Source organism: Triticum dicoccoides, chromosome 6B (genome assembly GCF_002162155.2).
Source record: "Triticum dicoccoides isolate Atlit2015 ecotype Zavitan chromosome 6B, WEW_v2.0, whole genome shotgun sequence".
NCBI classification, from domain to species: domain Eukaryota; kingdom Viridiplantae; phylum Streptophyta; class Magnoliopsida; order Poales; family Poaceae; genus Triticum; species Triticum dicoccoides.
This window is the reverse complement of record NC_041391.1, coordinates 348,983,583-348,995,233: the sequence shown is the minus strand read 5'-3', so window position 1 is coordinate 348,995,233 and position 11,651 is coordinate 348,983,583. Positions and strand designations below refer to the sequence as shown.

The window sequence follows — 11,651 nt, the reverse complement described above, 5'->3', positions numbered from 1 at the left end:
GGGGGGGGAGATCCCCATGGATTTGGATGAGGGGGGCTGCAGCAGGATTGGCCCCCTGATGGATACTGCACCAGAACCTCTAGTGGTTTCGTATTCAGGCTGACAGCCACCCGTCAAGGGGGGCGAGCCGTCTGTGCCGATTACCTCTGTCCATCCAGAGGCATCGGATAATTTGGTGGAAGCGCTTCAGAGCGCTTCCCTTGACGAAGGACACCATACTCTTATGAGTACGGTGATTGCGAAGGTTCAGTCCGCCAAAAGCGGATTGATCGAACCCTGCGCCAGCCTCCTGACAGGCTTTGAGGTAAGTATTTTAAATTATGAGAAAGGATCACAGTGTAGACAGTAGCCCCTGATGCTCTGTTTGGTGTTCGGGAAGAAAAGCCGAACAGAGGACCAAATATTATTCCCAGGAGTCTAATCATGTTATGTCTTTGTGCATAAGCAGGCGTCGCTTCTGGTCGCCGCTGCTGCCACTACGGAGGTCTCCGGACTGAGGCAGAGCCTGAGGCGGGCCGAAGAAGAGCTCGGCCTCGTAAAGAGGCAGCTCGAGGAGAACAAAGCTAAGCAATACCCTGTCTGAATGTTATATATAAAGGAAAACATCGTTGACGCTAATAGAAGCACGATTAACTTTACTAGGGGCCACGACCAAAGTGGCGGCCCTTAAGAAGGCGCTATCCGAGGCCGAAAACAAAGCGGCCAAGGAGCGCACCGAGCGCGAAAAACAAGAGGCGCGAGTTGACGAGGTCCAGCAAGAGCTTGCGGTCAATCTCATTGTTTCTTCTGTCACACAGCTGAGACAACTCCATGTGTAGCTGCGAATGCCAATCAATTTAATCATTGCACATGAGACAGAGAGCCTTGGTGAGTTCATCAATCTCTTTGTTCATATTCTTTCTTTCAGCTCCAGTGTTGGCATCTCTCCTCATTTGCTCGAGGACTTGCTTGTCCTTGACAGCCTGATTCAGCTTCTTGGAGATTTTCCTCAGTTCAAATAATTTCTTTGTTACCATCTTGGCAACATCATCAGGCAATCCCAGACTGCTGATATCATCAGATTTCGCATCATATGCAACACTGTCAATCATATCGACCAAAAAATTGAAATCATACTTATGTTCCTCTATGGAAGCCAGAACATTTGGTCTGGCCTTCTTAGCAGATGCATCAGCAATTCCTTCAGATTGCAGATTTCTATTTGCTGCGGTTTTAGACAATGATCTCGGTGATTCCTTGGAGAGGGCAAAACTTTCGCTGGTGAGGGGCTCAAAGACGGCTTGTTGAGAATGGTACATTGATCATACATAGGAATTTCATCAGCATCATCTTCGCTGGATGACCCATCAGACGAGTCAGAAACAACCTTCTTGGATATCTTGGTTGTGGTTTTCTTTCGAGGAGCACGAGGGGAAACAAATTTCTCGGCCTCGCTTTCCTTTCGGGCAGAGGCATGATCCTTCTTCTTCTAGACGTCTTGCTGAGTTAGTGCGACGTTTTGAGCTTCAACTTTGTTTTTCTTCGGTCCCCTAGCTTCACGCTTGGCTTTGGCCTTCGCCGTCGTAGTCACTTCCTCAGGAAAATCGGTGATGGTTTTGAGGGAGTCGGGATGAACATTTTGAGGCTGAGGTGGTCTAACTTTTTCATCATCTGGGCCAAAGCAGTTTTAAGCAATGCAGTCATTCCAAGGTGGAGTGAAAGCAAAAAAATATATCTAATACTTCTTGCGAACATTTTCATAATTGTACCATTTCTTTGCCCAGTGGCTGTGAATCCTTTGAAGCCTGTTGTTGCGTTCAGTTACTGTTTCACCAGGTGGAGTTTTATAACTTTCTGGATCAGACATTTCAGCAGTGGTGTTATTTTCTCTGCCACGACCACCCTTTTTGGGATTTCCATCAGAGAAGAGGGTTAGGGCGTTAGTCACCAATTCATCCTCGGGCTAACTGTTAGCAGATAGAACATCCTCACTTTCTACTTCGGATTTAGACAAAGGTTTCTTCTTCGATGCTTTGGGAGGCTTTGATGATTTTCCTCCTCCTGTCAATCTCATTCATTTAGACATCGGTGGCAACTAAGGCAATTTTCCTTCAAAACCGGAATGCTCTTCCAAACTCTGAGCCATGACCAACCTGTGAAAAGAATAGATTCAAGGGGAAATGAGGTAGGGTCATAAACATGCACAGAAGGTGTTTTGAACAAATAAGAATGCTTTGGAAGAACACATGAATTCATGGTATTCTTAGGTAAGATATCCTCGATAGATTTAAACAAGCCATACATGGTTGTGTAAAGGCTATCTAATCTTTCGGATAAGTATACATGAACACTAGATCGAGGAGAACTGGTACGGGGAAAATCTGCAAACCGTACCAGACAAATCCTACTGATTCCTAAAGATCTACCACAGAGAAATAAACCAAAGGAAAAAACAGCCTCGGTATGAACTGCCCTAAGAACAGAGACGAGGACAAGAGTAGTTCAAGATCTAAGCGCCCTTACTTGGTAGCTTGGATCAACTATGGCAGTGCGGGAAGAAGATTGCCGCACCGACGTGATTCAACTGCGACGAATATCCACCGGAGTTGCACAGTGAGGCTCCTCGCCGGAGTTGCTTCGAGCAAGGGCTTGGGTGAAGGTGGACGCGAGTTTGAGGAATAGGATGAAGGAGATGTGGTGAGGGATGTTTGTAGCTGGCTAGCTGAACCACTTATCTGAAATGTATGGCTCACGATTGCGAGACGTTCCGCATTCGACATACACAATCACGATCATGGGGATCGTGGGCACGTGGCAGACATTACCTGCAAAAAACTCGAGGAGAGCGGGAGACCGAAAGGTTTGAGGAAGGGAAATGCCAAAAGTGGATAAAAGTTCAAAGTCGATTTCTTTTGCAACCAAGGACGTCGAAAAGAAATTTCCTTAGATCAAATTGCATGCTTAATTATGACGGACAACATAGATTTGGGTGAGAAAGAATAGAGGGATAAAAAGGTCTAAAACAAAACACTGAGCCAAATAGGGAAATACAAACACACGGAGCTATGAGTGAGTTGTTCATCGGATGAAACACAAACACAAGGAAACAAAAACAAACACACGAACGAGAGCAAATAAACACGAAGCACCAACAATAGTTCTCAGGGATAAGAATAGGCGATTGGAATCCCTGAGAGAAATCCTGCAAGAGGGGTTAGTTCTATTTCGCAACCCACACTTGCGTGGGCGGTGAGAATCTCATTTGCTTTGTTTGAGAAGGAACATTCCGTCTATGAGATCTGTAGTTCGCCTGTGCATTTCGAGAGTAATCATATGAATATGCATTGAAATTGTTTCCAGATATATGAGCATAATGATTCTAAGAGGTACGCATGTACTCCTTCTGTCAAAGGTTTGACCGATACCGATTCGAGGAAGTTTTAGCGCCAATATCTTTATGATAAATGTTTCCTTGAAGAGAATCACCCAGCAAATTCAAGTTAGCAGTGACGGATAGATTTTCGATGATGCACTTCTTCACCCAGATTTGCTTCTTGGGTGAACCAGTCCTCCAGTTAGTCCAACATAACAAGTGAAAACCTTACCATTCTGTTGTTCGAAGAATTTGTAATTTGAGTTATCAGACTCGTCGGAATCAATAGAAATGGGGGTATCATATCCAGATAGAATTGCAGGTTCGCAAGTTTTACTTTTAGCAAGAACCCAACTCGTTCGAGGATATTGCTCGGGAGTCCAGTAGGTTCCATCAATGTTGAGTTTCCTTTCGAAACCCAATCCTTCCTTTCAGGGATTTCTGTGTAGTATTGAATTCTTGAGCACATCACAGAGAGTTTGATGCCCTTTGAGGCTCTTTAGCATTCCTGTCTCAAGCAAGTTCTTTAACCTGCAATTTTCATCAGTGATAGCAACAAATTCCTCAGAAGAGGGGCTATAATTAACATTCGTAGTTGTTGCAATGTTCTCGATGATAGAATTTGAATCAACATTGCAACGTTCTAGGCACTTAGAGCAAGGAGGCACAAAATCATCAGGAAGACGATTAGATTGCTCGGCGAAGAGAGAAGCTTTTTATTTTGCAAGCATGTTATGAGACCCTTTCAGTGACTTGAGTTCTTGATTCCTGTTAAGGAGTTCATCTGATAAACTCTCGTAGTCGACTGTAAGGGAATCATATCGGTTGGAAAGATCATCAATAGTTGAAGAAAACGCATCATGCTCTTCGATCAACTTTTGATTCTTCTCCATATCTTCGACAAGTAATCCTTTGGTTTTCCTAAGATTCTTCTCAAGCATTTCAAGCTCATCTTGTAGTGATTTTGCAATCTTAACCAGTTTGGCATAGGCAATGTATTCATGAGAATACCCATTCATGGATTTTTGGTGTTTTGTTGATACCTGATCCTTAGTGGTCTTTGCCATGAGGCAGAATGCGATTGGTTCATCATCACTTGAAGCATCATCATCAGAGTCTGATTCAAGTGATTAATCAGATGACTCATAGGTAACAAAGGCATTGCTTCTTCCTATTTTTTGTCAAGCTCTTCATCATCTGATTCGGACTTGGATGTCTCATCTTCAGGTCCCATCTTTATTTCAGCATATACTCTATTCAGTTGTGATATCTTCTTCATATTTGATTTGATGTTTGCTTTGGCTTGCACGTTAGTGACTGGTCTCGTCGAAGAAGACGAGGAAGATTCATTTTTCTTCGTAAGCTTAGTGTGACAATCCATTTGAGTGAATCCATTACAGTGAAGATATTTCCATCGGTTGCTAGGTTTTCCTTCCCAGCAAGAACAATCTTCTATGAGGTGATCGAATTGTTTGCACTTGAAGCACTTCATTTCTTTTGGAGGTAACTTTCTTGAAGATTCAGGAAAGTCAAATTTGTCATCATTTGTGAGGCATAGATTTTGTCTTCTGAGATTACTTAGCCTTTCTGTGATCATTTAAAGTTCCCTTGTGATAGTATGTTGATTCTCGACATCTTCTTCTTGTGAGGTGCCATAGTGTGAAAGAATTTCTCCTTCACTCTCCAAAGAAGATTCTTGATCTCCATTTTCAAGTTCCATCTTTTCTTCGTGAATGGATAATAGCGTCATGATCTCGACATAGTGAAGTTCTTCATAGTCTGGTCTTTGCTCGATTTCAGCTATTATTGTATCAAAGGTTGCATCAAGAGCACTCTACAGCTTGTTGACCACATCTCTATTGGTGATATCTGTTACTCCTTGTTCATGAAGTCTTTCGACAATATTTGTCAACCGATTAGTGAGTTCCATACCACCTTCTTTACAAACATTTCTGAAACCAACAAACATGACACGAAGCATTTGGTTGTGAGGATCCGTTCTGGTGATCAATTCTTCATGAGCATTTTTTATGGCATCCCAGAGTTACTTTGCAGTGCCAAGATTTTGGAATCGAATGAAAATGTCTTTCGAAAGACTGCCATGGAAAATATCTTTTACTTGTGCATTTAACCTCAGTATAGCTTTGTCATTGAATTGGGAGCATCAGGTTGTTGAATGGTGTATTCGTTTTCCACAATCTGCCATAGATCTATGTTGATGTTTTGAAGTTTGATTCTCATTCTTTCTTTCTAGTAGACATAGTCATTTCCATCAAAGATAGGAATTCTCTCAGAGTGCGAGGATCTACCTGCATACGACATACTCAAAACTCCAAGGTTATTAAACCTTTAATACACAGAGACATGGAGTACCGGCTTCCATCCACAATTGTTAGGACAGAGTATATCTACCAGAGGGGGAGTGAATGGGAGATTCAAAAATTCTTATGAATGTTTTGATCTGATCCCAAACATAGCAGCAGAAATAAGGTTTGGTAGAGAGGAACTCAATCAAGCATGCTAGTGAGTAACATAACTTTCAATGTAGGAAGCAATAATGGTTCGAGCATAGGATATCACAAGTTTGATAATAATGAAGGTAATGCAATATATGAACAAATGCAGCAGCATGAAAGAAAACAAGATATGAACTACGAGGGAAAACTCGAGACAGAACAGTGATGAGGTGAAAGAAAGTAACACGAGGAAAACACAACTGCCTAAATAAGATAAGCACGAGGACAAGTATGTATGAGAGGGAATGTAACAAGAAGTGCACAGACATTAACTAATGGGAATGAAATAGATTAAAGAAGTGAATGCTTTGCAACAGACAATGATTGATCAGATAAACTATCGTCACATAGCACGAAAGTAAATTGCTGAAGGTAATGCAGTAAAGTAGAATGAACCAGTGGTGCTCGATGGAGACAGTTGGATTTGGTAGGCCAGTTCGCGCTTCTTCCAAAGGATTACGTCTGGTTAGAGGGGTTGTGATTTGACCCAGAAGATAAACTCTCTTCGCCCTATTATCCTTTAACTCGGAGTTGATCAGACTCTAGTTGATTTCACTCGTGGTAGATACTTGTCAACGATCTCCAAACCTTCGACAGACCCTCTTCGCGGACCACAATGACTCTTGGTTGTTGAAGATCTTGCTAGGTGAAGACAACAACTCTTCAACACTCGAGCCGACACCTATACGTCTAGAGAGTGCGCAGCTCTCAAGAGTAATAGGTACAAGAACTATAACTCAGAACTACTGTGATGCTCATCCACTGTCTAAGTTTCGGCTCTTGTTTTTTCTCTCGATGGATCTTAAACTCAAATCACTCGAAGAGGGGTTGCTCAATCAATCTTCTCAAAAATCTTAAGTGGAGCATCCAATGGGCAACGTTGGAGCGGGGTGGCTATTTATAGCCGCAACCTTCCCTAGAGGGAAAAGACCAAATTGGACATGTGGAGCAGCCAATAGCCGAATGACACGAGTCCAACGGTACGAAATTGAGCACAACGGTAACATTCCTTTCGAAGCAAGTAATGCTAACTCCTTAGTTCAAAATATATCTCCTACAACACGAAGAACAATGCCTACTGCTGACAGGTAATCATTTGAAACATAAAAGAGATTTCTCTCAGTCTTGCATAGGTTTGGGCTAACAATCACAACGGATCTAAGCTTCGAGAACCTATAGCCCTCTTAATAGTACAAAGATCCTATGACTCAAATAAATGAAAGAAGAACAACGAAATGAATACCGCGTCTTCACTTTGTCTTCAACTTCCACTCGCTACAGTCAAATTCCTTCGGACATAATCTCCGAACCAACTGCTTCATGTCAGCAATAAATTTTCAAGGGGTTAAATCCTTCCCATCAATCTTCTTGCTTACATGTGTTTATCATATGTAGCTCATTCTTCTCTACAATGCAGATATTCTTTGGTGAAGTTCCTCAAACTTGACACTTGAGATAGCATTCTCTTTGGTTCTGCATAGACTATTCCTCTCTGTGTGCACTAGCAAACAAATTAGTCCATGCCAGTTTCTGTCAAAAATCTCCAAAACACAGGAGGGCAAATATTGCACCAACACATTACTCTATTTGTTATGAACTTAATTCCTTAAGATGCATGCTGGATAGCGGTTGGGGTGTGGAGAAATAATAGTAGATGCAGAATCGTTTCATTCTACTTATCGCAGACGTAATGCCTATGTATTGATCATGCCATGAAGGACGTCATAACTATGAGCTTTTTTATCAATTGCCCAATAGTAATTTTAACCACTATTGCTATGCTCATGAGAGAGATGCTGCTACTGAAAGCTATGGCCCCTAGGTCCATTCACTTCATATTACTAAAACTCTAAATACCTTGCTACAATTATTTATCCTTTATTTTGTTTTGCAAATTATCTATCTATAATTAACAGAATTTATCCTTGCAATTAATGAGTACAAGGGGATTGACAACCCTCTTGCCCACGTTGGGTGCAAGTATTTGTTTTGTGTGTGTGTGCAGGTATTGTTTATATTTCTTTGTGTGAGTCTCCTATTGGTTCGATAAACCTTGGTTCTTAACTGGGGGAAATACTTTCTGCTACTATACTACATCACCCTTTCTCTTCGAGGAAATCCCAACGCCTATCGCAAGTAGCATGCATCTAGCTGAATGTTAGATTCATCTTCGTGGGTAGCTATTTCTGGATGCAGAATGGTGAATCCATTCCCTACAAGCTTCCATAGTTCTTCATCGATAGCTTTGATTCTGATTTTCATTCTACCTTGTCAGCAGAGATAGTCTTTTCCATCAAAGATGGGAAATCTTTCTGAGTGTCATCTACCCACATGCGATATACTCAAAACTCCAAGGTGGTTGGGCCTTTAATAAATAGAGACAAGGAGACCTTGCTCTGATACAATTGTTAGGACTGAGAGTATATTGACCAAAGGGCGGTGAGTGGGAGATTCAAAATTTCTTGTGAAACTTTGAACCAAAACTAAACACGGTAGTGGAATATACTGAGCAGATCAAGCACCGAAGATACATGTGCTGAATTAAATCAAAACACAAGGTACAGAGGCGACTAAGCAAATCTTTCGAGGAAAGACAAGATAATCGTTCAGGAATAGTAACTCACAACTTTTGCAATGACGATGGTAAAACAATAAGCTAATTTAGTGAATAGCATGAGTGAGCGAACGATAATAACAAACACGGACTGAGATGCTAACAAAAGAAAAAGAGAATGAATGACAACAGAGCCACTGAATGAGATGCAGGCAATGAAAGAATAGCATGCAGGACAGATGGGGTCACATGAAAGTAAACATGCTCCACATAAGGATACATGATCATGACAACTATCGAACCATAGAGCACTGAAGATAAACTACCCGAAGGTATTCGTAGAGTAGAATGAACTACTGGTGCTTGATGGCGATATAAGTATTTGGTAAACCCGTTCGTCCTTTTGCAAAAGGACTATGTCTAGTTGGAGGGACTTGTGATTGAACAATGGAGCAAGCCTCTCCTCGTCCTATTCTGTCGAGGACTGCTTTGTTTTTAAGAAGAGGAGTTTGATGAGGACATGGCTACCTTGTATGCCCCTAATATTACATTCATATATATATATATATATATATATATATATATATATATATATATATATATATATATATATATATATATATATATATATTTGTGAGGTTGTTTCTAATAAAAACTAGGCAATAATTTGTTTATGTTATGTAGGACAAAATACTTCATCGACCTCTATGTCATGTCTAATTGCAGGAGTATTTGACACTTCTACAAACCTCATGTGGTGATAAAGAAAAGAGATAGGAATATGTGTTGTACAATAAGTTCTCCAACGTCAATTTGGGGCGAAGAGAAGTTAGAGACCAAGTCCCCCAAGTTCTGACTCAGATTCGACCTGCATCGACATACCTGACTTCAAACGACTACAAAATTTTACAACCGGACTCCGAATTGAGTGAATCTTCTTTTGTTAGAAAGTATATCGTGCACTTTCCAAATTAATTGGATTCACATTCGACATCATCTGGAGCATCGACATATCACAGAAGTAGTTTGACGCTGCTGCAGAATCCGAGTCATACTACAAATCAAAGGTGTTGTGTCACCTTCACTTGGGCCCATGAGCCTTACACGACCTAGGGTTTGATTTTTGGATGCCTTGGGATGTGCGCCCACCCCCTTGGTCGCCACCACTTAGTCCTATATAAGTAGATCAATCCTCTACTTTTTGGGTTTTGTTTAGTTCAAAGTTAGATATTACTGCCACTTTGTGTACGTCATTTCTGTCCAGGGACCATTCCAAGACTGCTTTTGGAACCCCATTTTTGCCAATACTTTATTTATATTCGCAATATTCAGGTTGCTTTTATTATATCGTTACTTATTCTTTGATTGCTTGCAGAAATAGACCTTCGTGGTCTGGTTGATCTTACTTCTGGCATCGTCGGTAACCTCTAGAATACGCAACATGGTCACACGTTGTAGTCGAATCATCAAGGTCGACTCCACCAAATCGATAGTTATCATCTCATCGAAAGATTCGGACACCCCATCACCTCTATCAAGTAGGGTGTTACATCGCTATGGTGACGTGAACCTGGGAAAAATAATTTGTCGCGTGCGTGGAGTGAACGAAGTGTTTTAACCCCTGGCCAAACAATCTAGGAGCAACATCGTATCTCCGATCTGAACAATCACCCGTCGGCAGCACACAATACGACAAGCTGGGGTCAAGATCAGGGACGTGTGCTGATGAATTGTGGGGGAGGTGGGGGTGGGGGGGAGAGAGTTGGGAGAGAGGCAGGATGAGGACAACTCCAATCTTACGACGTTGAAAACCGGATCGGACGGCTATGAGGATCACCAATCGGGCGTCCATGCCGGTTGACCGACGCCAAGCACTGCCTAAACATTATGCCTCTAAATCTTTTTTACCGGAGTAACGTACAACATTCAACTAGTGTAAAAAAATGGCAGTTCTATATCTAGGTAATACATCATAAGGTACAAATTGATCTGCATATTTCTATATACCTACCTATAATTACTACTGGACTCCCCATATCTATCTATCTATCTATCTATATCTTCTTTTGGTTTGACGGTAACACATATGGCGGAGAACAACCAGCCCAACCTTGGGTTATAATGTCATCTCTCCGCCTCACCCTTACCCCCGGCCCTTTCTCTCTACCGATCTATAGCGGTACTTTATTATCGCTAACCTCACAGTAATCCATCCGGCGAAAACCTAAAGCAAAAGGAGGAGCAAAATATTCGTCCTAGTTTAAGGTATGCGAGGTGAGTGCGCGTGATAGTGCTTGTACATGGTGGGCAGGGCCGGCAGAGGCGTTTGCTTTCCAACGGGAAATTAATAGGAGATGCAGCTAGCGGCCGCCTCCTCTGCCTCTGCCCTCCCTTTCGTTCGTTAACGTGCGTGCGCCGCGGCGGACGGGCGCGTGGCGGCGGCACGGCTGGGTTGCGGAGACGACCGGAGATGGTGATGATGATTATGGCTTGGTCGTTTGTGCGCAGGGGATACGAGGGCAGCGGCGGAGATGTCCGTTGCCGATGCTGCCGCTGCGGCGGACAAAGGTAAGGAGAAGGTGGAGGAGCCTGTGCCGGCGGCGAGGGCGGCGGGGGGCGGAAATGGGAGGTTCATGGCGTACCCGGCGCGGATGGCGGAGCACAAAAGCGTGGTGGCGGACGCCGCCCTCTTTAGGGCTGAGCTCGAGAAGCTGCACGCGCACATGGGCACAAAACTCAAGTAAGGGATCGGTGGCAACCTTCCTTCCCCTCTATGCATCACCGTTTCACCATTCATGCGCCTGCAATATAACTTCGAGCTGTTCTATATGATGTTTTAATTATCTCTGTTGTTGTTGCATTTTTTTCCCCTTCAAGTTGGAGATAAATATGGGAGGGGAGAAAGGGAGGTTTGGTGAGACGCGGCAATCTTGATAACGAATTGTGCAAATGCCTGCATTTTTTTTTGGACCCGCGTTCGTTTAGTTTACTAATCTGCAATCTCCCTCCCTTTATATTATGTGGCCCAAATCTGCCAACATGTCTCAAGCCATAAATCTTTTGGTACCGATTACGTAGCTACTTTGTTATCTGCTTTGGTCTGTCTGATAGCTGGCCACGCCTCTGAATATGGGACTATTGTTTCATTCAAATGGGATATTGTCCTTCAGAATAATTATTTTACCAGTTTACCAAGTGGTCTTTGAAACACACCAGCTTGTGTTCCTTT

General features: G+C 42.5%; 1 protein-coding gene across 2 annotated transcripts in view; it reads left to right on the top strand.

Moving 5' to 3' along the window:
• The first annotated feature begins 10,529 nt into the window (after window positions 1–10,529).
• Window positions 10,530–11,651, top strand: part of LOC119322981 (high mobility group B protein 9-like) — a 5,729-nt gene continuing 4,607 nt past the window's right edge. Inside the window, exons 1-2 of one of the 2 annotated variants that reach the window (XM_037596532.1) lie at window positions 10,530–10,687; window positions 10,931–11,162. In XM_037596532.1, coding sequence (XP_037452429.1) covers window positions 10,954–11,162 — 209 coding nt within the window. In that variant the 5' untranslated portion in view covers window positions 10,530–10,687; window positions 10,931–10,953. Of the gene's footprint in view, window positions 10,697–10,930; window positions 11,163–11,651 lie in introns of both variants that reach the window. The other variant, XM_037596531.1, reaches the window with a different exon arrangement.